The 27,540-nt window shown below is 38.2% G+C and overlaps 1 protein-coding gene across 9 annotated transcripts in view; it reads left to right on the top strand.

The window, feature by feature from the left end:
* kcnq2a (potassium voltage-gated channel, KQT-like subfamily, member 2a) overlaps positions 1–27,540 on the top strand; it is a 71,733-nt gene that overhangs the window by 19,255 nt on the left and 24,938 nt on the right. For 7 of the 9 annotated variants that reach the window (XR_009062504.1, XM_057829640.1, XM_057829642.1 and 4 more), the window contains exons 2-10: positions 13,845–13,935; positions 14,030–14,156; positions 14,248–14,423; positions 18,946–19,071; positions 19,188–19,298; positions 22,476–22,571; positions 22,667–22,761; positions 23,236–23,295; positions 23,861–23,890. Coding sequence is in view for 8 of the 9 variants with exons in the window: in XM_057829640.1 (XP_057685623.1) it covers positions 13,845–13,935; positions 14,030–14,156; positions 14,248–14,423; positions 18,946–19,071; positions 19,188–19,298; positions 22,476–22,571; positions 22,667–22,761; positions 23,236–23,295; positions 23,861–23,890 (912 nt within the window). In the remaining variant the exon portion in view is untranslated. Of the gene's footprint in view, positions 1–13,844; positions 13,936–14,029; positions 14,157–14,247; positions 14,424–18,945; positions 19,072–19,187; positions 19,299–22,475; positions 22,572–22,666; positions 22,766–23,235; positions 23,296–23,860; positions 23,891–23,955; positions 23,977–27,540 lie in introns of those variants that run through there. The other 2 variants (XM_057829646.1, XM_057829648.1) reach the window with 2 other exon arrangements.

Below are 27,540 nucleotides of genomic sequence, written 5' to 3' on the forward strand. Positions count from 1 at the left end.
AAATATTTTCGTTATTGTCATTATTGACGTAAACCCCTGCCTGGAAGTTAACCCATAGTTATCTATGGTTAATCCCACTCCTCCTCATTAACCAAATGGGACTGTCTGCCATTTGATGTTTTTCCTGAGGGCGTCACCATTGTTCCCTTAGTTCGTTTTACGACTTTAACATTTTTAGCCTGCACGGTTAAATAAAATTTAAACCTCAAACATTTAAAAGCTATGTTTTTATTGCAATAAGCAAACATTACTCAGCATTAACAGTCACAGATATTAACGGAATAATGAGGTCTTAATTAAATATGGCATGGATGTTCAAATAAAACAAAATCTTTAAAGTTAAAACGTGAAATGTCAGTACTTTATTTATACGTCATATCCCCAGTAGATGCCACCAGTTGGAATTGAATACTCTCAGTTGCAGCACCTCGCAAAGATTCTGGGTATGGTTAGCGAGAAGAAGTGAGAGAAGTGCAGTCGGGAGTACATTTCCAAATCGTCGCAAAGTGGTTGACAAGAAGTGCGTGAGAGGAGTGTTTGAGTGAAGCGTCCTTCTGGTTTTCAATGAATTGGGACAGCGCTTGCTGTGGATCTGTGATGTAGTAACTCCCCTTCAAAGAGACACATCTTAAGTCATCATGTTTATTTGTCCACAATAAACTTGGCCTGCTTTGAAGCAACCAATTTGGGCTTACATGATCTGGGACAACCAATATTTACATGCCTAAGCCCTTATCCTGGTTTTATGCAATACCCTCACTTCAAGGTCACTTCAAGGTCAGGCAAAAGATTCCAAGGTTCAACAGGGCATCCAGGAACATAAGGGGCTTACATAAGTGTCAGGGAGTTTTCACAAATAACAGAAAAGTGGTCTTCATATTACTGTATCTTAACACACAGGTGACACATCGGCACGTGATAAGAAAAGGGGAAATATCAGGACTTGGATTAATGATACACAGGTATAGGCATTCAGGAGAGACAAGATTGGCTTTGTTTACATGGACACATTTTTTCAGATTAAAAGCCTTATAGAATGAAAATGCCACAAGTACACACCCCATTTGGAAAAATCTGACCCGATGAAGCCCATTCCGAACAAAAGGAGCGGTTTAGTCGATTTATAATCCGATTCGCACACATGAAAACACTTATTCCAAAATTTCGGAACAAACTCATGCCGTGCATGTCTGTGACATCAGCATAAGAGTTTCTGGTAAGTAGAAGCAGAACTAGCGAAAGACATCGAGGACGCAAGAATGACCTGGTCTGTATTTGAGAAAAACGTGTTGCTGGAGCTATTACAGTTTTTCTTAATTGCTGTGGTACGTTTCTCAGATCAGAATTGATATTCTCAAAACTATTTGTTCAATCCTCACATGTCACACAAGTAACAAAACAACATGGATTACTCGCAAAAGACAGTTTTCTGTGCAAAATTTTTCGCCTATCGCTAAAAATTAAATTTCTGTGTCAATGAAAATGTCAGTGCTTTCAGAATGACAAGTACTTGTTTCATTGTGTACAGAAAAGACAGTCAAATTGCTTAGTCATGCTCTCAATTGAACAGTTACTCTGGTGGAAGGCTAGGATGCTGAAGATGGTGTACGTACGTTTTGATGAGAATTGCAAGTTACACCTTTGTGTGAGGGAGATTGATTCAAGAGACTGGACAAGATTCAGTTTACACTTTTCTGTTTTTACAATGTCTTGACCAGTTTTGTTACTAACGGCATTAGAATATAACGGCGTTGCTAACCGCGTTATTTTCTTCAGTAGTGAGTAATCTAATTAATTACTTTTCTCATCTTGGCAACGCCGTTACCGTTACTAAGGCGGGAAAGGCGTGCGTTACTATATTTGTTGACTGACGCGAGAAAAGTCCGAGAAACACTAACTCATGGAGACGAAAGAGCAGAGCAGGAGTGGGGAGGAGGCAAGGGAGGGTGACGCCGTTGCAAACGCGATGCTACTATGCTAGGTGGCTCCAATAATACCTGACTGTAGCCGATAGCCTACAAACTACGCCCACATGATGCTTCGGTAGATATCCTATATATACAGAACTGGATGCAAATGACATACACAGCTGCATTAGCAACATGTAAAATAAAGAACTAGATGCGTTCGTAAACAGCCGCCATCTTAAAGCAGTAGATTTTTATGTAAAATGTTCCTAAATCGGCAAAATCTTGACTTACATCTATCTTTAAATGATGAAATAGTTTTAAAACTTTCACATGTCAAAAGCAGACAGAAGAGAACTAATGCAATAACGGGAGCATTTTTTTTTTCAACTTTAAAGGTTGATTCACAACATTAATTGACTTCCACACATAGCAAAGGTTACTATCTAGTTATCGCAATAGCCGCAATACCCCTGTGTCTAGTTAAGTTTAGGGTTAAGAATTGGGCTAGGGCCAATTGACCCAAAAAACCCTTTAAACTTCACATTGAGTGACCTATTTTTTATTTTTTTATTTTTTTGGGAGAAAAAAAAAACATGAAAATTATCCCCAGTTACTTTGCCAATTAACTAATTACTCTTACATTCAGGTAACTGAGTTACTAACGCATTTCTTTTTGGGAGAAGTAATTTGTAACTGCAATTAATTACTTTTTTAAAGTAACATTAACAACACTGGTCTTGACAGACCATGTCATTGCAATACAGAAAGCAAAGACAGCACTGAGTATCACAAAGAAATATAACACAAAAGCAAAATTAGAAATGTGAACATAGGACAATCGGCACTACTAAACTTCAAATGCTGTCAGGATTATTCGTCCATTCTTTCTACACATCTAGACGTTCCTCTCTGTTTGGCCACAAATTTTCATCTGCATCACAAAGGATGTCCTCTCTTGCTATGCAGCGTGGAGAGAATCTTTTTGAATGCCTTACCCAGCCTCTGCAAGCTTCTGCTGTGATGTCACTGCATGCTGCATTCATGGCATCCAGGAGAGTCATCTGATTGTGAGGCTGGCGAACATACACTTGCCATCTCCATGTGGAGAAAATTCTATTGGATTGAGGAATGGGGAGTATAGTGGTAGGAACTTCATTCTTATTCTGTTGTGGGTTGCAAACCGTTCCCTGATTATGCTGGCGTGGTGAAAATTCACATTGTCGCAAACTATTAAAAATTTTGGCAGAGTAAAATAAGTTACGTAAATTAAGTAATGAAAATGCTCAAAAATAAGCACACACATGTTGACATATTCTGACGTGGTCATCCATTTTGCATGTAAAGGCCTATGCAATGAAGTAATGACTAGATGTTGTGGGTGGTGAGACTATTCAATAGAGACCCATGATAATCCATTTTGACCATCATGGCAGATGCAACTGATAATATAGGAAGCAGTATAGAATTGGTCACAATCATTTGCATGGATGCACGAAAACATTTGCAACCTGCTCAAAGGAATGAGAAACTGCTTTTTTGATGTGCACCAGTGATGTGATGTTGTGAGGATTGAAGTAGTTGTAAGAATTACAAGTCTGATTTGAGAAACCTACCAAAGCTATTGAAAAAAACTTTAATAGATCTTAAAATTGTTAAAAGACTTCATGGTAGAAAAACAGGAACAATACACAAAATAACACTAAAGATTAATGTAGAAATGGAAGGAGCCATGTTTTTTGGAAACAGAATTCAGTAGTGCTTCGTCTTCGTCTACTACTATTTCTGGTATATTTGTTCAAATAATTTCTTCCGACTGAAAGTGTGATGCATGAACACGCAAGTCCGGATCATATCGGTATTTTTAGTGTCCTTGAAAACAGTGCGTCCGATCATAATTTTTGTACCGAAAACAGATCAGATTAAGGAAATTTTCTCCACGTAAATGTAGCCAATGATGTATTACACACACACCAATGAGGAACCCACCAAAATAAAATAGAAAGTGAACCAAATATGTGAAGCAACTAAGCACATAATTGCTGATGGCAGTGTGTGACAAATGGATTAAAAAAAATGGTAGCAAACTTAGATAGTTATGATGTACTGGATAAGTAATACAGGTGCCTAAATAAAGGCCATTTGTGGCTAAATTGACATTTAACATTATCCACAACACTATTTGTAAAAGTTGTTTGTAGATAGAGGGGATCCACATGTATTGTGTGGCTAGCCAAATCCAAGAATGACAAAAAACACTGGGAATGCTGTCACCGTATCAATTGCCTTTTAGTGTACAGTATATTGTAACTTTAATGCTAATAAACATGACATTTTTTACTGGAACAATTTGACCTCAACAGTTCCAAGTGGATTTATTTCTTATTTCCCCAACCTATTGATATATAAAGACTGCATGGTAGATCGCATGACTGATAAAAACAATTAGTAATGATCATGATTCAATATTCAACCTACACTAAGACATGTGCATTCATTTATCTTCTATACTACTTATCCTTATGAGTTATAAGTGTAATTGTACAAATGTTTCTGGAAATAATGCTTAAAATAGAAACTATAAAGATATTTATCACTCATTCTAAATAATTGCAGAATAAGAGTGGGAAAAAAACAGATCACATATTGCAAAACAACAATTCATTGAATAGGACAGCGAATCAGAACGAAAAACTCCTTTAACACATTCTAAGAGCTCTCTTAGATCCAGCAGGCTTTGACTACAGCGGCCATCAATGATGTATGAGAATCTCAAAACACAGACATGTTCATTATGAAGGATGACCTCACTGTAACCTGACTAAAACAACTGACCGTGGACAGAAAACACAGTTGGACTGCTTTCAGAAATGTGCTTCACATCACAGAAGAAGCACAATGAAATGAAATCTCGTGAATTGCCCATCCATCTGTTTCAACACATTCCCTCTCATTTAGCAAGTCACCATAATAAACGACATCAGCTCATGTTCTAAAGCCAGTTTAAATGATTAAGCATTAGAGAAAATGTTTGGATTCTATGGTTGTCGTCAGGTACATTTCCAATCCAGTATCTGCACAGCTCAGCTAGCGCTGCTGGATAAAACTCTGATGTCTATTGTTTTGCACAGTGGGGTGTGTCTGTTTCAGCTTTCTAACACTATAACATGACAGCAGTTGTGCATATTCTCCTTTCTGTTCCTGTAGTAGCACAATCAATAGAGAGCAGTGGACCTATGTACAGTACATCCTCTATTTCATTAATGTACCGCTGTGGTTAGTACCCTAACAAAAAGTGATATGGTAAAGGGTTTTGTGTTTCCTTCAAAACCTTTCAAGAATATGACACCAAACTGGAAAAAAAACATGTGTGGACTGCCTGATTACAGTAAAACTTCTATGTGTGTTTTGCAGGAATGAATAGCATTGATTCACACATTATTATTGACTGATTAATATTTCATTCTGCCTGTCGTGTGATATAGATTGTTAATTAATCATGTCATGAACCTATTAATGCAGTACTTCTCAAATAGTGTATTGTGGCACATGTATACTCGGGAACATACTTTTTTTGCCGTACTAGAATAAAATGTAATTGCAATCCACTCATTGGGTATCAGTGTTAATGAAGATTGCTTCCATACAGTGGTGCTCTCATTTTTAGAGTGCTCAGTATTTTTTTTAAACAAACAAGAGCACACAGCAATGAACACCAGAGATATGAAGAGCTAAGACGAGGAAATATGACAAAGCCTATGTAGCGTTTGGCTTTTGGCATTGAGTTATAATACATTGGGAGACGAAGAAAGACCAGTCTGTTTACTGTGTCTAAAAATGTTTGCAGCGCATATCAGAAAGCCAAATCAATTAAGACTTCACATAAAGACATTCGACCTCAATCACATTTGTAAGCCGCTTGATTTTTTTTTTCCCAACGTAAACGTGCCAAATTTTGCCAACATGTTAGCATCCCATAGGGATCCGTTATATGATTTTACTTCCGGGTACATCCGGGTAGTGGAGGCTCGGGTAGTTCCAAACATCGCTTCGACGAGGGCGGAGCGTATTCATATGAATAGCTGGTTGCAAGTAACTACGGAGGTAAGTTGCTGAAAAAAAAACCGATTCCTTTTTAATTTTCAACAGTCTGTTTTCTATCAGTGGCGCTTTATGATGTATATGTTTAGCTTTATTTGTATGTGCGTGGTGTAATTATACATATGTTTTATCTTGGTTGGCGAGCGATTTTATCGTACTTTTTAAGATGACTCTGCTAACTGAGAAGGTATCACAAGGGATTAAGTCACTACCTCTTTTAAATTGTTAACTCTTTCAGCGGTCCTTTGTGACGTACACGCTCATCTGTATTTGTGAGTATCGGTAGACGACCGGCTTTCACGTGCTTATTAGCTCGATTTTGTAAGCTTTGAAGGTATCACCCTCATGGAAGAGTACCAAGTCAATGCATGACAACCTGTATTCTTCACACCAAAATGTTTGACATTATTATATTTTAGAGATGTGCATTGATTGAAAAGTGATGTCAACAAATAATAGACACAAATTCATAATAGAAAACTAATTTTATGTAGATTATTTTTTAGGTTATATTTTCATGATCCACCTCATGCTGCTGCTTCTGCTGGGGACAGCTGCTGGTGCCTGCTGATGGTGACTACTGGCTGAGGGTGCTAAGCCCATTTTTAAACAGCAAAAAACAAACAAAAACTTTTATTTCATGTTTTGACGGCTGTCCATTAGAGCCTAGTTCGGGCCTAAAAAATCCAGCCCGACCCGACACGGCCCGCTGGTATTGAGGCCCGACCCGGCCCGAGCCTGATCAATTAACTAGATTTGCAGGCCCGAGCCCGAAAAACCCGATTTTTTTTGTTGTTGTTGTTGGAGTCACGCGAAGAAAATAAAAAAAACGCAGCAGCAATTTATTTTCATTTCTTCGAGTTGGCAGAAAAAACGCAAGTTTTCTTAATGTTTATATAGTCTACATATTTTTATGATCATTATAAAAACATTTACACAACGAAATAACGCTGGGAAAGTTTAATATTAAAAAAATATATATGCGGTTTTGCAGACACACAGAGGAGAAGATTCAAACGGATCACATTTGTGTTGCCTTTGTGTGCATAAATAAAAGTGTCTTTCGTAACGAATTCACAGTTGTCAGAAAAAAAAATGCAAGTTTACTCAATATTTAAATAGTCTACATATTTTTATGAGCATTATAAAAGCATTTACACAACGAAATAACGCTGGGAAAGTTTGTTAAATATATTTCTGAGTGCGTGGGATATCGTTCTCACATGGACGCGCCTCTCTGACAAGGAGAGGGAACAGTAGCAAAAAAAAAAAAAAAAAAAAAAACCTACAAATGCTTTGAAATAACACTCGTTATTGTAGTGACAACCAAAAAATAAATTATAAAAAAATAAAAATGAAATAAAAGCTTTTAAACTGCGGGCTGGCCTTGACTGCAGTCTGCAACTTGCGGCCTCATGTCCTGCTCTTTATTCCTGTGAAATAAGGGAAATAATTAGACCGGCTCGGACTAAAAATGGCGATTTGAACAGCAGGATAATATGGCTTACTTACAGTGTTTATATTTTTGGGTCGTCGTCGTGCAGGAATAAAGATTGCGTCCACTGGCAGGTTTCAGTGACGTTCTCCGCTTATCTATTGTGCGGCCTGCAGCGCTGAAATCTCTCTCGCTGCTGCTGCTGCTGCTTGCAGGGATGCACAACACTTTTTCTTGCCAACTTGGAAAGTTTGGGGTACATATTTGTTGCATTCGACGAGGCCGACACAGTTTTTTGTTGCATCTTCCACGATCAATTGAAATTCTTTCCACACCTCACTCCTACCGGTGCATTCTTGTCTCTTCCATTCCCCCGTCTTCAGTTTGTCTTTAACTTCTTGCTGCTCCATATTGAAAAAGACATACCACGAGGATGAGGAGTTGTGGAGTTGTGTACACGCAGAAGGCGCCAGAGCAGGAGAAAATGAAAAAGAGGGCGGTGCCTCGACTGTGCGCAAGCGCTACAGCGGGAGGACAAGAAGAAAAAGCGGGCGGCGCCACGGCGTTCATGTGCGTTTGTGCACAAGCAAAAGCGCAATACAGAGAGCCTGCTCCCGAATGTCGGGTCAGGTTGGGTCGAGTTCGGGTTCGGGCACAAGATCTAACCTCTACTGTCCATTGCCATCCATTTTTTTTTTACTGCTCTTGGTTCTTGGTGGAGCCATGCTGCACAACCAACCATCACAGGCCACTGATCTATAAAATGTTAGGTGTAAACAATGAACCATGACACCAATTTCACCAAATTTTCAATAAAAAATATGATTTTCTTTATCAAAGGGTAATAAATTGTTATTATTATACATTACACCATGTTACAGGAAAACAAAATGTTCCTGTCTTGTAATCAGTTTATGTGTGTTGCTTGGGTCCAAACTAAAAGAAAAATACCTCTAAAGGGGTACAGATTTGGTTTTGCTAAAATTAGAGGCTATATTCAGAATTTCTGATTTTACATGCGAGCTATGAAGGAAATATTTGTTAAAAGTCATTTATTTGTGTTTTAGGTCAAACTAAGTGTAAAAAATAAGGGAAAATGTAACCACGCACACACACATATACACACACCCATGTAAATATTTGAAAGTACAACAGTAAAGAAAAGTGGAAAATAAATTTTTAAATGTCATGACCACAAACCCAAACTTTTTGGGAATCAAAAGTGTTTTTATATGTCAATGCGACAAAATAAACTAGGAACTACCACTTAGAACTTGGGACCAAAATATGTTATACATGGATGGTGTTCTTTTTAATATATTACCACAGGAAGGTGAATCAAGGACATCTAGACTTTATCTGGAAAACCAGTATTCTAGTTGAGAAAAAAGAAAAACCTAAATCATCTTGAATTTCAATGTAAAAGTCGATTTACCGTGCTAATGGTAACACAAACACAAAACTTTCACTCCTCAACATGGGAAAGTTTCTTTCTGCGTAACAGTTTACATAGTTGTCAGTTGTCGCCTTACCACTCCAAATGTAAAACTAGCATTTACATATACAGTGGTACCTCTACATACGATCACTTCGACACACGATCTTTTCGACATCCGACGTAAAATTTGAGCCGCCATTTGTTTCTACATCCGACGAGTTGCTCGAAATACGACGACATGACAGCACTGCAAACGAACGCACGGTGGATTTTCTTGTGTGAGAAATCAACACAGTTTTCAAAAAAAGTTGATACAGTTGGAGAAACAAGGAAAAAAGTGATGCTTACCTTTGAAATGAAGATGCAAGTTATAGAAAAATATGAGCTTGGGGTGCGCGTCTCTGAACTGGCTCAACAATACAGCTCCATGGTCCTCTTCCGACCACCGTTCGCCACTATTTATAAGTTAAGGTGACAATTATTATTGTGGTAACATTGCCAAGGAAATCGCCAGCTTCGTCACGTTTTTATCATTTATTTAAGAACTTATCCAACACAAAACGCCCATTGTCTTAAGCAGTTGACTGCTCTCAAGAAAACGAAAGTATTATCTCTACCGCACCGACCTATCTCACTGAGACGTCAGCTTCGCGGTGCGTTCAGGGACAGTAAAAAGTGTCCGCCATATTAGAATCCGATTCGTTACATTATTTACAGGAATAATTATTAATTATTCTTCTTATTATTATATTATTCTGAATGATTTATTTATAACTTATTTGTTTTTCTATGTTTAATTGCCATTTGTAACAGTGCCAGCAGTATTTATTAAGAATTTAGTGTATGTTTTTAGGCTTTGGAACGAATTAATGGAATTATAATGTATTCCTATGGGAAAATACTGCTCGACATACGACCATTTCGACTTACAAACAAGGTCCTGGAACGAATTAAATTCGTATGTAGAGGTACCACTGTAGTATGTTATAATGCAATGACATAATCAAACAAATACTTAGATGTGTGATTTTTGTCCATTTTCCCATAAATGTTGCAATCACCGCTGTTAGTTCCATTGAAAACCATTACAGCGCTGCTTGTGCTTGGAACTACTCAGGCCGTACATGAACCACGTGACCACCCGTGGCGAGATCAGAGATTGTCGCAACTCTCTTTCTCCACGGCTCTGCCCCACACCATAGCCAAGGAACTGATACTGCCTGCAGCAAAAATAACAATTATCCTTCTGTCCAATGACATGAATGAATGTCGTTTTTGTTCGATTAATTCTTGTTTTTTTTTGGTCAAATTGGCATATTCTCCTCATGAGTTAATATTGCTAATGAATTTAAATGTATTTTTGTTTACTTATTTTATTCCATTTTATTTTTCAGTATCAAATGGTCAAAAAATGTACCTTGAGTGTATTTTACCAATTTGGATGTGACTTTTTTTTTTTTAATTCAGGCAAATTGATGCGCTTTAAGTCTTTTCTGTTACAAGCTGCTACCTCCCTTGTGTGACTCTTGGAGTGACATGTGGAAATCACAACTGCTCAAGATCACTTTTTAACTTGTGGCGTTTATGGCCGAGCACACTAACACGTCCGGCTGCCTCGAACGTCACCACACACACACACATTCATTACAGTGCACGCTTCCCTATCTCCCTGCCCGCGCATGCGCACACAGAGCCTGTCGGTTCCAAGGCAGCTCTCGCAACAGAACGAAACAATGTTAATAAAGTTAGACTTTATAGCAAGTTGATCTATATTACTTTATTTTCTTTAATGTTAAAAAGGACATAATGTTATGCAAAGGTGTACTTATAATAATAATTTAATGGACAGTGATATCATTTAGAGTGGCGGCAGAGAGGTGGAGGGGCGCGAAGCGTTTACGTCATACTGGAGGAGGGTGTAACAGAAAATAATTGAGAAGCACTGCATTAATGCAAAACTGGGCAATTTATTCAACTAGAAAAACAAAAGGACATAACATGGAAAGTCAAGAACCCCCAATTGTACTGTTGAAGCCCTACCGTTTCACTATAGACATTTCAATTCATTCGACAACCTATCAGCTGTCTGACAGCATAATGATTCCTCACTTTGATATAGAATTAAAAAAAAAAAGTTACTAGATTGTCATTTTTCAACACTGAACAATCACTTCCAGAGCTTCTCTGGTGTGTACGGTCATCATACTTTACTTAATGTACAATGGATCATGCATGATTCTGTTTCATCTCCAGCATTAGTTCCAGTTTTGAATTTCACCAAGCGTTTTCCATCAGTTAAGCATTGGACTCTTTCCAGGAAATCTTTCTATAGGAAATCCCTCAGGATGCATCCTGCCCTGTCTCTTGCTCTTATAATCCAGTTATCACACGGCCAATGAAATGCTAGCTGGAAGTCATTTTGGGAAGGAAGGGACGGTTGCAGAAATGATTTTTTGATTGCATTAGTGACTCAAAATCCATAATATACTGATTTGACAAGTGTCTTAACTGACAGATATTTATTCGTTGTTGAAAACTTTAACTACAACAGTAGAGCTTGAATAAAAACCTAACAGAACTTGGTGAAACCAGAATCATTTATTATAACTGTTTTCATTCATTTCTTCCATTTGTCCTTACTAATTGCTTCACTGTAAATGCTAATATACAACTTAATTAAAAATCATAAGTGAAATAAACTCAATTTTTATCAACCTGTTGTGAACACTATTTTCTAACAAGTATGTAGTAATTTGGGGCTGGAAAACATTGATGTATATCGGTTACGTCAAATTAGAAAAAAATATTTTTTTGTACACAGTGTTCTTTGGGCGTTCTTTCAGACATGCGCAGCTCTGCCTCGTCTATTTCGCACTTTTCTGACACCGCACACATCCACAGTGAATCGCGCTGTCAACCAGAGCTCTCTTTAGCCGCTTCACTTACTTTACTTATTTCACATTGTTTTGGTAAGTAAATATTTTACTCTTTCTTGAAACTATCGTGTTGCCCTACACTACAGTTTAGAAAAGAGTGAAATATTGTAGCGACTGTTATTTATTTGTTTCACTGCAATGGATGATGGGTATTTGTGGCAACCATGATTGAGAGTAGTGATTGCTGCTGTTATGTCATGTGAGTTCTGTTCAATAAAGTGTGTTGTTTCATGGTGACTCTTGGTACATGGTGTACAAGAACAGCAAGTGATAAAAACAGGAGCCAGTCTCTGTCATTTTTCTCCAAGTCGCCCGCCACAATATATACTTACCAAATTGATGTAAAGGTGTTAAAGTGAGGTCTGGTTAAACGATAAAAGTTTATACTACTGACTGTTCATGTAACACCAAGCATTAATAACAAAACATTCAGCAGCGTGTCAAGAGCCAATGTCTCTTGTGTCTTAAATGCATTAATGAGCATTTTATAATATTTTAATTCCCGTGAATTAATCCATTGAGTGTTTTCCCTTTATTTATTTGGGGGGACGGGTCATTACTGTTTGAAATTGTATTATTAATTAAATTAGCGTGTGCTATTTATGTTGGAGAATTATTTCAGGTAAAACAAAAATGTTCACCTGCATGTGATGAATGAGCAGCACTAAAGATAACTAAGGTATCATTTCAGTACTAGAAGTTCACAATAAATAAGTTATTGTAATTCATTCAAGTTAATTTGAATAGGTTCAACGCACAAATCTGATTTTTTCATGTTTTTCCTATTCGAGTGAGGCATTAACTTGGCGATCTGAACGGGACAAGTTGCATTAAAGTGGACCATTTCAAATCCGATCCGGGTCACTTTCCTATATGGTTTAAATCCGATCTGGGCCACATTTTTTCAGAGTGTTGCAGCGGTCTGAACTGTCAAGTCTCCCAAATCAGAATTCGTGCGAAAATTACGTCAGCAAAGAGCGAGAGCGGCAGGGAGGATGGCAGTGATGAAGCTCTGCATTAGCGTTAGCGCCTATCTTGAACTCACGGTCTTGACCACGGTCATAAAACAATAAAATGAAGAAAATGATAAGCCTGATAATGCTCGGTTTTCTTTATGTGCGCCAAATTAGCAATATTTCATTATTGCTTACATGGCTGAGTCGGGGCAAACTAAGGCTTATGTGTGTGTGTCATACACGCACAGTGCGTGCATGCGTTCTATCAATTGAATATAAGACTAAACCAGAATAATGTCTCTTTTTTTGTGTCCTCTTTTTGGAAATCAAAATATGATCACCCTGGAATAATACACAGCAAGCATGTGTAGTCATTTGTTTTGATGCTTCTGCGCATTCGGATCAGTTTGCCCAGCATGTGTCGGACTGCGAACTAGTGCACATGCATAATACTTGAACGGGCTCAATGGACAAAGGCCGTCTGAACGTGCATGCCAAAAAAGAAAAACAGATATGACAAAAAATCGGAATTGTGCATTAAGACATGCACTATGAACCTAGCCTTTGAGTACTGTACTGTACTTGGGTACTAAACAATTGGCTGTACTAATCCAATTATTAAAGTTAATTTGAGTCCTTAAAACGTGAAATAATTAAGTAAATTGCATCTAAATAATGTAAGTAACATAAATAATATTTCCTAAGGCAGCAAGTTTGCATTTCTTTTTTACGTGAAGTCAACTTGTCATATTATACAGTGTACTCTCTACTATTAATCATCCTAAATGAGCTGATTGACCAATCTCTGTAAATGAGAGCAGCACCGTGAAATGATTAATTCATTTTTCAAGTGGGCCAAATTTTTAAAATCGTTAAGTCTGTGATACATTGATCTAGGGAATCACAGCCCGGTGTTGGATCTGAGCTCAACTAATATTCTAGGTAGATTCAGCAAAATCTTGCATTCTGTCTGAGAGATTTTGGGGTAAGCTTTCTTGACTCTTGTAAACTCTTTTTCTTTAACTATCATATACTTATGGTCTTTTCTTGTTTCCTTTCTTTTTTTCTTAGCTTCCTCTTGGTCTTTTCCTGTCTTATTCTCTCAGTCTTTGCCACCATTAGAGAATTCAAAAATAGCTCAGAGAGTGCCTTGTACATCCTGGTATGTATTAATTCCAGCATTTAACACACAACTTTAACTCAGTGTGCCTTCAATCCAAAGTGCTAACGGCACCCTTCCATTTTTGCTCCTACAGGAAATTGTGACCATCGTGGTGTTTGGAGTGGAGTACATAGTGAGGATATGGGCTGCTGGCTGCTGCTGTCGATACAGAGGATGGAGAGGGAGGCTCAAATTTGCCAGGAAACCTTTCTGTGTCATCGGTAAGAAGCATTCACATTAAAGACCCGCATAGATTTCCTTTCAATGTATTTTCGGACAAGAGCATTCAATGTGGCGTGCTGCTTTCGTCAGATATGATGGTGCTGGTTGCCTCGGTGTCAGTGCTGGCGGCTGGATCTCAAGGCAATGTTTTTGCCACATCGGCAATCAGGAGTCTGAGGTTCCTGCAGATCCTTCGCATGCTGCGTATGGACCGTCGTGGGGGCACTTGGAAGCTGCTTGGATCAGTCGTGTATGCTCACAGCAAGGTGGGCAGACATGCAGAATGTATTGTAGACAGAGGTGGGTAAAATAGCTAAAAATTTTACCCAAGTAAGAGTTGCGTTAATTCTAAATATTATTACCCAAATAAAAGTAAAAGTAGACGTCCAAAAATTTTACTCAAGTACAGGTAAAAAAAAAAAAAAATCATTGAAAGGAATTTCAAGTAATGAGTGCCATTGTGAGCAACTGCTTATAATGTCTAATTTAAAAAAAAAAAAAACGGTATATTTAATTCTTAGCACAACTTCACATCTATATGAACTTTTATTATTACCGTATACTGTACCCAGTGGCCCCCAAACCTTTTTTGCACCACGGAACGGTGTGATATGTGTTAGGGTGGCTGGATGGTGTGACCCAAAAGCACAGCAATGAGAAGTCTGGAATTCAAAATCCAAGGGTTTTTATTAGACAAAGAGAAAAAAACAGGAAAGTTGGTGGGAAGTGGTGGCTCTGCAGATTTCTTGATTGCGCTTGAAGGCTGAGTTGGCTCGGTATTACTGTAAAGAGAGCAAGTAAAATTGAGTCACAAAGTTAGTAATTAGAGTGGCTTGCACTTTTACCATGAGAGGTTAGGTGAATCTCTGGCGTTGAATGACGTGCAGACTGGTCTCTTATTGTGGCAGGCAGTTGATTGGGAAGTGGAGGCAGGTGTAGAGATTGGTGACAGGTGTGCACAGCTGAGTCAGTGAGGAGGTGGAGGAGGATGTGAAGGTGAAGTTGAGCGAGCCGTAACGGATATGGGCCTTTTTCTTGTGGACGGGCAATGTGTGGCAGAAAATTACCGTAAATATAAAATAACTCGATGGGGCTAATAACGAACAATTTAGTGCAGGGAAAATGTACCTCACCATACGTTGAATAAACCTTTTTTAACAGCGGCCTCTCTTAAAGCTTGACAGCAAATATCCTTGGTCGCAGGCATAATGAGTTCTTCTCCAGTCGTGACAGGTTTCTCGGCTTTGGCAATACAATTCGCCATGAGATGTGATGCTCTCATTGCATTTGCTTTTGTTGCCTTGTTTACTAGCTTGTAGCAACATATTACGCATAACGGACTTGGTTGTAGGCTCCTCTTATGGCTCAGTTGGTGGCCTTTGCCCTGTAAAAAAGCTGTCCGAAGATGTCGCCGCCCGCACCATACAGCCAACAGCAGCTAGGGTTACTGTTTACATTGACTGATGCTGGGCTGCTATAGGTTCGTAAACACCCTAGTAATGGCGGCCAACCACTAGAGGGGGACATACGGAAATACAGTGGTACCCCAACATATGAATTTAATTCGCTCCAGGACCTGGTTTGTAGGTGGAAATGGTCATATTTCGAGCAAGATTTTCCCATAAAAATACATTATAATTCCATTAATTTGTTCCACAACCCAAAAACCTACGCTAAATCCTTAATTATTACTCCAGGTACAATTACTAATAGCAATTACACATAGCAAAACAAATGAATTATGAATAAAAATCGGAATAATAATAGTAATAAATGGAAATTTTTTTCAAAAAAAGTGTTTTTAGTGTCACCTTAGAGACTGGCGAGCAGAGGTGGGAGGAGACGGCTGGTGCATGCAGATACGTTGAGCCATGTTCCGCCTAATTCAGTGGTTCTTAATCTGGGTTCGCTCGAACCCCAGGGGTTCGGTGAGTAAGTCTAAGTTTGGCGAAGGTAAAGAAACTCAGAGCCCTATTTTCGTATGCTGATTAAATCTACGCAAAGTGGCTTTTTGGACCAGATTTTGGACTGGTTTGCTCCCAATTTACATTTCTTTTAACTGCTAGGCCTCGATTTGACGGGAGGAGGAACTGTATTGCTCAGTGGAAGGTTGACTCGCATTATGTAAGAGGGAAAACAACAGACCAATGGGCAGCGTGGTCTCAAATTTTGACCTGTTTATACAACATGCTTTCAAAATTGAGAAGAATTTTAAACAGGAATTTGCTAAATTATTAGCTTGCTAGCTTCGATACGTCGGTTTTGAATTTAAAAAAAAAAAAAAAGCTTTATTATCCAATTCTGAAGGGTTCGGTGAATCCACATGTGAAACTAGTGGGGTTCGGTACCTTCAGCAAGGTTAAGAACCACTGGCCTAATTTAAGAAATGCATTAAATAAGACACATGTAAAGAAATTTTAAAAAATGAAACAATAAGAAATAACAAAAGCAATTTTATTGTCACCTTAACTTACTGGTGAACAGAGGTCTCATGGAGGAGACAGCGGGTGGGTAGGTAGGTGAGGGAGGACCGGTGAGTCGTCTTGTCTAGCCAGTTAACTCATACACATACCATGCTCATATTTTTCTATCATTTCATTCTTAATTTCAATAGTAAGCGTCACCTTTTTCTTTTTTTCACCACCTGCACTAACCTTCTTGGGACCATGTTGATTTCTCTCACAAGAAAACCTGCCGTGCGTCCATCTTGCAGGAAAAGAATGAACATGTGACGCTGTCATAAGTCATCGTATTTCGAGCATGCCGTCATATGTCGAGACAAATGACGAGTCAAATTTTAAGTCAGATATCGAAAGGATCGCAGGTCGAAGCGATTGTATGTCGAGGTACCACTGTATCTACTCAGATTGGTCAAGAAGCACAGGCCAGATTGCGGTCGTTAACAAATTATTATTTCTCTGTGGCCCAGCCCAATGGTTGCTGAGCCTATTACATGACTGTATTATGCTAAATATGATGACACAGAAGTCATCAAATTTAGACCAGAGCACTCTGACCCATTACCAGTCCAAAAAGCATGAGTTCCCTCTAGTGAAGATAAAACATTGTTACTTCTGAATGGTATATCGGAGTCATGTGTTTATGTTTGCGACATCTCATTGGTGAAACAGGTAGCGCTACTGTCAGCATCTTTGGCCAGAAATATGAAGCATAAAGAAAAAAATGTACCGACTCTAGTGTAGCCCAAAGTAGCGGAGTAGGAGTTGTGTTTCTTCTTCACAAATCTACTCAAGTAAAAGTAAAAAGTTGTGTGTAGTAAAACTACTCTGAGAAATACATTTTTCTCAAACCATTTCTCAAGTAAATGTAACGCGTTACTCCCCTCCTCTGATTGTAGAACTACTGTGGTAGTAATTTCAGTTTTTAAACAATAAAAATGTCAATTGTTATATGCTGTTCCTGGGTCAAATTTTACCATCATTAAAGATTTTTTTTTCTAGTGAATGACCTACAGAGAGCTGGGACCACAGTAACAAAGGCTACTATCAGTAACACAATAAGCCGCCAGGGACTCAAATCCTGCACTGCCAGACGTGTCCCCCTGCTGAAGCCAGTACACGTCCAGGGCTCTCTGCGGTTCGCTAGAGAGCATTTGGATGATCCAAAAGAGGACTGGGAAAATGTGTTATGATCAGATGAAACCAAAATAGAACTTTTTGGGAGAAACACAGGTTCTCATGTTTGGAGGAAGAAGAATATTGAATTGCACCATACCCAATGTGAAGCATGGGGGTGGAAACATCATGCTTTTGGACTGTTTTTCAGCAAAGGGACCAGGACGACTGATCTGTGTAAAGGAAAGAATGAATGGGGCCATGTATCGAGAGATTTTTGAGTGAAAATCTCCTTCCATCAGCAAGGGCATTGAAGATGAGACGTGGCTGGGTCTTTCAGCATGACAATGATCCCAAACACACAGCCAGAGCAACAAAGGAGTGGCTTCATAAGAAGCATTTCAAGGTCCCGGAGTGGCCTAGCCAGTCTCCAGATCTCAACCCCATAGAAAATCTGTGGAAGGAGTTGAAAGTCCGTGTTGCCCAACGACAGCCCCAAAACATCATTGCTCTAGAAGGGATACCAAAAAATACCAGCAACAGTGTGTGAAAAGCTTGTGAGTTACAGAAAACGTTTGGCCTCCATTATTGCCAACAAAGGGTACATAACAAAGTATTGAGATGAACTTTTGGTATTGACCAAATACTTATTTTCCACCATGATTTGCGAAGAAATTCTTTAAAAATTAAACAATGTGATTTACTGTTTTTTTTCTCACATTCTGTCTCTTTTGGTTGAGGTTTACCAATGTTGACAATTATAGGCCTCTAATATTTTCAAGTGGGAGAACTTGCACAATTAGTGGTTGACTAAATACTTATTTGCCCCACTGTAACTGCGACCGACTGCGAATAACTAAAACGGGCTGTGGGACGGCCCCCTACTTGAAGGCGTGGCGCAGTGTCTTTGGCATGTATCCCTTCAATATCAATGTGCAGTCTATGCTGGTACTTTTAATGTACCGTCATGTGACCTTAATGTGTCTAACAAGTGAACTATTAGTGGGATCTAGAATGCAGGCCAAACCCACAGAAGACAGCTTGTGTTAATGTGGTGGGAAGTGAAGACTGATGGGTAAACATTCTAAGACATTAAAGAAATACTTTGATTCAAACCATTATGTCCAGTGCTCTTCCCAAAATGCCTACTTAAATGTCAGAAAGACATATTACTGATTTGCTGATACCGCCTTTATGTTGGTTTTGTGTGTAGGAGCTCATCACGGCTTGGTACATTGGATTCCTGTGTCTCATCCTTGCATCATTCCTTGTCTACTCAGTGGAGAAGGAGTCTAACAAAGAATTTGAGACCTATGCTGATGCCCTTTGGTGGGGACTGGTAGGACTTACGTATTAATATTCCTCAGTCATCACAATGGTCAAACTTATTCGTTTTTTCAATTTAGCATCTTACACATTTCATGGAATCTATTTATTTTTCAACTCTTTCCTCAGATAACTCTTACTACTATTGGCTATGGTGATAAGGTTCCCAAGACTTGGAATGGGCGATTGCTGGCAGCAACCTTCAGTATGATCGGCGTGGCTTTCTTTGCTCTTCCCGCAGTAAGTAGCATGCTCGATACAGTACATACGGTGAACTCCAATTCACCAGAATCTGACTGCCTGTCCGGCCGGCCAGCTTTATTTGGAGACTATGAATTACTGGTCGTCAAACTTGCTGAGAAGACGCATCTTAGGCAGAGGAAAAACGAGTTTACATTTTTTTAAGCGATTGGGCAAGAAATGCTTTTATCCAAATTAAAGTCATAGCATCTTAATTTCAAGTATGTTGTCTGTGTGCTGTGTTAAAACAAAATTCAAACTATCCCACAAAAACTCTGTTATCAAGTTCTGTGTCCCCTTCACATTCACAAAGCTCCCATGTGGTGTTATAATGCCGACTGCAGATGTATATGTTACTCGTTATTACACGCTCAGCTTTTTAGCTCAGATTCAAAGAAGTCAGACTCAGCAGTTATCTGGGTTCAATGTACCCCTTGTGAAAAAAAAACAACACTATGATGCATTGTCAGCACTCAGTTGACAGGAAGTTGTGCCTGTGAAACAAAATACACTTTCACTATTTTTGCTTGATTAAGGATTTTTCTGTTAAGTATACCTTTCAAAGAGTACCGTAAACCAACCACACATTGATTCATTTTCAATACCGTTTATCAAGGGCGTAGGTTTGGTCTCTACATTGGTAGTGACGATATACTGCAGCAGCATAACATGCATGTACACTTTTTGCTGGGGACGGAACATTAATAAGACAGATTGGGTGAACAGGGGTCAGGGCTACATTTTACATGAATATGAACCTAACTAATAGATTAGAATAGATTTGGTTAAATCAGGGGTGCTCATTACGTCGATCGCGATTGACCAGTCAATTGCAACGCTAGTGTGGGTAGCTCGCAGCACCCCCCCCCCCCCCCCCCACACACACACACACATATTTTTTTAATATACATAAGTAATTATGATGATTTTGTGTATATTGTTTTGAGTGAGCAACATATGAGGTTATGCAGCACTATTTAAATGTACATAGTTATTTATGTTCTGTGAGCAACATATGAGGTTATGCAGTGACTGTCAACACAGACTTGGACCTCTCTGTCTAAGCAGCTTCTTGCTCACATTTTTCTGGTTCTATAGTTTCTATAGTTCACCACAGTTCACACAGTTTAATTAACGTTTACAGGTGAAAACACAAACAGAAGGACACTTCTCTCTAAGCAACTTCCTACTTGTGTTTTGCAGGTTAGCAAGTCCAGACAATTTAACGTTATGCTAACACTGATGCAGGTTGGACTTCCAGTAGCAAAATTAGTGGTGTGTTTCCTACTTACAGTGGCTGCTGTTGGCCGAAAAAACTTCTAATATCCCTCTTCGAAGAGGGCGGAGGAAGAGGCATGTTGTCGACGTGTATTAATGTCGGGCCTGTGTGAATGTGATTATGCATGCGTGTGTGGGTGTGTGTATGGTGGGTCAAGTCATCAGCCAATCAAACTTGCGTTGAGGGGAAAAGAAATGAACCGGTTTTCTGCCAGAATATGCTACACCAGCAAAACGTTCTACCAGTTGCAAAGTTTTATCGCGCGTTTCAGCTTGTTTTGTTTAGATGCATACTGGCAGAACGTACAAAAAATGCCCTAAGAAAATACTTAAACGTAATAATATCAAATAGGATGGTTTAAATATATCACGTGAATAATTTGGTCAGATATATACTCTGCCTTAAAGCTACAAAAAAATAAAATGCTTAAAGGTATCAGAGGAAAACATGCCAAAAGTATTTTGAGGCAATGGGAAGGTGAAAAAAGACTCAATAAAAACAAAAATAATAATTACTCGCTGGTTTTAAATGATGTGTGCATTCGTGCGCAAGCGCACTAGGCATTGGTAGGACATTTCGCCGTGTAGTATATTTAGGCAGAACACCAGCACATTCAGCCAGTAAAAAGTGGTAAATGCATGTCTGACCATAATGAAAATAATTCCCTCAATAATGGTAGGGTCAATTCTATCCTTCCAACATATGGTAAGACTGAATTACCTATATAACCGAACTCATTATATAATGCAAATAAGGTTGCCTAAAAGTTGGTGGGGACAATATGAGCATCCTGAAAAGTTGGTAGTGTTATGTCCCTACCATCCCCATTCAAACCTACACCCTTACCATTTATACAAACAAAAAAATTCAGGAAAATTAAACAATATTTTTTTTGTGTGTGTTTAAAACAATAGTTTACAATACAATATGAGCTGAAGTTCCATGACAATATATTACTCCATCTGTAAAACAAAAAAGTATACGGTAAATAATTGACTTATTGCAACTGTAGTTGCAAGAGGTAGGTAGTAACGTGTTGCATTTACATGAGTCTGTGTTGAGAAAAACGTACTTCTAAGATTAGTTTTACTGAGCAATACTTTTTACTTTTACTTGAATAGATTTGTGAAGAAGAAATGCTACTCTTACTCTGCTACTTTGAGTTACACGAGTCGGTACATTTCTCCTCTTTATTCTACATATTAGATTTTACTTTTTTTTTTTGCCAGAGACGCCAACAGTGGCTCAACCAGTTTCACCAATGACACGTCGCGATCACAGACTCTATTATACCAATCTTGCTTGCAATCAATCTTGCCGTTCTTTGATCACGCCAGCCTGTTCAATCATGTGGCGTCTTTAAAGCACCATAAAAACTTAAGTATTTGACATAGTCAACATGACTCGAAAGCGCTGATTCTAATCCCTCTCTCAGTTTTTATTTGGCACTGATTTACCATGGAAAGCCGAAGATATGATCTTTTTAGTTTGGCACTCATGCCCTGTGACGAATAATGCTTAATTTCTGTAAGTTTTCTTCTCTCGCTGGAATTCAATGGTTTTTTTTTTGTGTGTGTGTCTTTGACTTAATGTGGTTTTGTAATATATTGTAGTACAGTACAATAATAACAGTTCATATAGATAACTGTGCTGAGAAAAAAAATACAATTAAAAAGAAAAAAACACAAATCAAACATCTTAAGCAGGTACTCATTTACTTACTTACTTATTAATTAATTGAGTATTCTTTTGACCAAATACTTTTTTACTTGGCCTTGAGTACATTTTTTTGGATGCCTACTTTTACTTTTAATTGTGTAACATTATATTGAAGTAACACTACTCGTACTTGAGTTAATGTTTTGCCTGCTCTACCTACCGTTGGTAATTGCTTGCAGGGCATCCTTGGTTCTGGTTTCGCCCTCAAAGTCCAAGAGCAGCACAGGCAGAAACATTTTGAAAAGAGACGCAATCCCGCAGCAAGCCTCATCCAGGTACCCATTTAAATGTAACAATGTTTTACTTTGCTCATTTGCGTGTACCAGACACAATCTCTCTCTTAATTTTGTGGCACATCTTCCACTAACAGGGTGCATGGAGGTTTTATGCAACTAACCTATCCCGTACTGATCTGATATCCACTTGGGATTTTTATGAGCAGACTGTAGCAACCCCAATGTACAGGTAGGCTATCGCTTATCGGTCGACTTTCTCTCACAAAAGTATGAATGAAACGGTGCTCCCATGCATCAGAATTGGATACTCAAAGTGGAGTTTTTATCCTTCACAGCAAATCATGCTGTTAAAAATGACATGGAAGATGCTAATTTTTTGCATGCGTATGACCTCATGTGCACATGTGCAGCTAGAACTGACGTACCCTGTCGAGTCCTTTTCACTGCCAGCAAGCAAGCTGCTATTTAAAACATCTTGATTTTATTCAGGATCAGGATATTGCAGCTTTTCTTTTCTGCTTACAACTCCGATATTTCATCCAAGTTGTAAATGGAGGTGAAAAGGTGACAAGCAACGCAAAAGTCAACTGTCAGGTTGAATGGAATTGCAGCCTGTAGGCAAAAATCAACCTTTGGTCAGCAGAGAAGTGAACATGTTTTGAAGGCGTTGCTGAATGCTTTAAGTCTTCTTCCACCTTTTCAGATTAATTCCGCCCTTGAATCAATTGGACTTGCTGAGGAATCTAAAAGGAAGGTCTTTCAGGTATGTTTACAACACTTGTGTGAAGATGCTCATTGGAATAATTAAGATGAAGCCATGATGATGAATGACCCTGAAGAAGTAACTTGATCATGTCAGACTAGACATGATCCAATATAAGAAGTTTATTAGTTAATATTGAATGTATAATATATAAACAAAACATAAATGTTCCCTATTAGTTTTTTTTTCTCCATTTGTTAGGTGATTGTTTGCATTAGAATAAAAATGATAGTTTCAAAGACAGCCCAAAGAGGCCTTAAGGATTAAAGCAGATATTTTCATTAAAAATGTTGAATTCTAAATTGTACATTGCAAATTCTTGTTCCGTTTTACACCATAATTAGGATTACATACACTTGTGAGTTTGAAAGCATATCAAAATCCAGAATTTGCTGAGTACTGGTAATTTGTATAGCATTCATTTTTTAATGCTTTCTACAAGGCAATTCATTTTTAAGATTTCTTCAAATATATAATCATTTGATTAAATTATATGTTGGTTCTTAATGAGTTTTAACAAACCTAATCTCTATTCTATCACTTTTTCAACACATTCTGCTCACAGGAAGGAGTCCCAAACAGAAACCTCTCCCAGGTCTGTAATGTGATTGATTAATTTGTCTCTTCCTCCTGTTGGCTTCTCTTCAACTCTGCTTTTAGCTGCTGCTGAGCCATTCTTCTTGGGGGGAGTACGTGTGCTGTGCGTGTGTGTGTACGTTGGCTGCCACGGGGGTGGCTATGTGTTACGAATGCCTCCTTCAAGAATGGCCATTCTGCTTTTGCATATCCTGCTATGATGTTCACGGATGAGCATTCACAGCTTCACTGACATTTCATCAATAAGCTGATTTTTGACAGTGAAGCATTCAGCACAGGAAAAAGTGAACTTTAAACACTTTTCAATGCTTTGCTTGTTTTTTTCTTTCCACACTGTATTTTGACAAAGAGACATGTGCTTGTTGACATAGTAGTATCAACACTTTATTGTGACTTCAGACACTTGAGTGACCTCAAAAAAATAAATATTTAACCCTTACTGGGACAGTGGTTACTACAGTGTATATGTATTCAAAAGTTAGGATTTACCTAACTCATTCAATGCCAACAGAGTGAGAGTATGAGTAACAGAGTGAGAATATGTTTTGTTGTAGCTAGTAAGAGAGGGTAATTGATATTGAAAACACCTACCGACGGCAATAGACGTCCAATCCATTTTAATTGCAAAGGGTCGATTACTTCCAGCCCCTCCCATTTAAAATGGATTGGACATCTACTGCCATTTAAACATATATATACTGGTATATACAGTGTATCACAAAAGTGAGTACACCCCTCGCATTTCTGCAGATATTTAAGTATATCTTTTCATGGGACAAAACTGACAAAATGACACATAACACATTGAAAAGTAGTCTGTGTGCAGCATATATAATAGAATTAATTTATTTTCCCCTCAAAATAACTCAAAAGATAGCCATTAATATCTAAACCCCTCGCAACAAAAGTGAGTACACCCCTTAGAAACTACGTACATCCCTAAATGCCCAAATTGAGTACTGCTTGTCATTTTCCCTTCAAAATGTCATGTGACTCGTTACAAGAGTGCTGTCAGCATTGCTGCAGAGATTGAAGAGGTGGGGGGTCAGCCTGTTAGTGCTCAGACCATACGCCGCAGTCTATATCAAATTGGTGTGCTTGGCAACAAAGCACATGGATTACTGAAAACATGTCCTATGGTCTGATGAGACGGGCGGTCTTTCTTGTCTACCGTCTTCAGAAGAGGCTTCCTCCTGGGGTGACAGCTATGCACACCAATTTGATGTAGAGTGCGGCGTAAAGTCTGAGCACTAACAGGCTGACCCCCCACCTGTTCAATCTCTGCAGCAATGCTGACAGCACTCCTGTAGCGAGTCACATGACATTTTGGAGGAAAAATGACAAGCGGTACTCAATTTGGACATTTAGGGATGTACATAGTTTCTAAGGGGTGTACTCACTTTTGTTGCCAGGGGTTTAGATATTAATGGCTATATTTTGAGTTATTTTAAGGGGAAAATGAATTAAATCTATTATACAGTATAAGCTGCACACAGAGTACTTTTCATTGTGTCAAAAGTGTCATTTTGTCAGTGTTGTCCCTTGAAAAGATATACTTGAATATCTGCAGAAATGCGAGGGGTGTACTCACTTTTGTGATACACTGTATAAGGGAAGCAGAAGTATTTGCACCCCTTGGGAATCTCGTGAGGATAAGCGGCTTGGAAAATGATTACTATATTAGTTTTATTGCCCATTGTAAAATATGCAAAACTAATACAGTACAATTCAGTGTCAAATGGGTTCTGCAAAATATTGTCCCGCGGGCCGTCAGCTTAAAGGGAACCACGTATAGAAGGACGTGTAGTTCTTAAAAGATAAATCTTAGTACGAGTTATAATAATTTGATATTCAAACCCCTCTTTAATTTTTTCGTTTCAATAAAATTTGTAAAATTATTTTAATTAGAAGGTCGCAATTGCTGTTGACGTCGCAGGGCGGTGACGTCATGGCCATGCTGCAGGAATTCCACGTGTCAAATATAAAAAAAAAAGAATGTGTCTCTAATTATGTAAAGTAGTGGTTTTAATAAGCCACAAGGTGTCAATGGCGAGTTTTAAATTAATTAGGGATCAAGCCAATGAGTGCGTTTTGTCCCTTGACTGACGCCATACTTTTACTTTAATCCACAGTGGGGTGTAAGGCAGAGCGAAAGGAGAGTGGACACAGGCATTCAAATTCGTAGCTCGGACCGCGCCGTTTATTGGCATAAGCTTCGGCAACTCCTTCACAACAACCATTAGTATCATATAGTGAAAATACAACAAAAACAATATTCATATCCTCTGAAAAAATAATGTTCACAAAAAGAAAAGTGCTTCAATCTGTATCAATGAGGCCCTATTCTCACACAGTTAAACAACAATGCAAAGTGAACTGGCATTCACAAATTCACAATCAAAATAGATACTGTATGTAAAATACACATAAAACTAACTCAGACTTTGGTCAAACTCTATTTAAACATTTTAGCAACTCATTTAGCTCAACAAATACACTGGATGGCAGTATTTAGTCACAATATACAAACTATGATGCTTTGAGCCATTATCAGGAGTGTGCTGTTGTGAAGACAACACTCAAATGAACGTAAATCACAATGGACCCGCACTAAACAGGAAACTACGGCGTCAGTCGAGGGACAAAATACACTCATTGGCTTGATCTCTTATTAATTTAAAACTCACCATTGACACCTTTTGGTGTATTTAAATCACTACCTTACATAGTTAAAGAGAGACACTGTGAAGTACGGCAGCGTGGCAATGTGACGTCAACGCCCTGTGACGTCAACAACAATGGCTAGCTACTACTTTTTTTTTTTTTGTTTTTAATTTTACAAATTTTATATATCAAATACCAAATTATTTTAACTCGTACTAACATTTATCTTTTAAGAACTACATGTCTTTCTATCCGTGGTATCCGTTAAGATCAATGTCCTATATGAATGCAAGGGCGTAGGTTTGGTCTCAATATTAGTAGGGACGATATAACAGCATAAGCTGCATGTACATTTTTTGCTGCGGACAGGACGTGAATAAGACCAAACGAGATTGGGTGAACGGGGGTCAGGGCCACATTTCTCACCAATGAGAACCTAACTAATTGATAGGCTAAATGATTAACGCAAAATAAATCTGTATTGACACACTTTCACACTGCAAATTTTACGGTAAACCGTTTGAATCTAATTTTTCTTAAATCTAGTCGAATAATTTTTTTCATCTTGTTTTGATTTTTAAAGGCTAGTTAACAGATAAATGTGTCAGATTCTTTCACTTACTTTTTGTAAATATTACTATTTTTTCTTATTAAGCCCATACATCTAAAAGTCGGTCATTTTTCACCTAAATCAAGAAAAAATACTTTCAAATAATGTTTCAAACAATATCTATTCTTCAATTCAGATCATTTCTGATGAACAAGTTTTTTTTTAAGATTAAATATACAAACCTTTTGTTTCAAATAAGTCTTATTTTCAGCTAGCGATTTTTATTTCAAGAAATTTGAGTAAAATTTACTTGAAGCACTGTCAGATAATTTCACTTATTTGTAGTATATTTACACTGAAAACAAGGGAATTTAAGTTTTTTTCCCCCCAGTTTTAAGGAGGTGGGTTTTTGCACTGCATATATTGGTTCAGGT

This window comes from Corythoichthys intestinalis, chromosome 2 (assembly GCF_030265065.1).
Source record: "Corythoichthys intestinalis isolate RoL2023-P3 chromosome 2, ASM3026506v1, whole genome shotgun sequence".
NCBI classification, from domain to species: Eukaryota; Metazoa; Chordata; class Actinopteri; order Syngnathiformes; family Syngnathidae; genus Corythoichthys; species Corythoichthys intestinalis.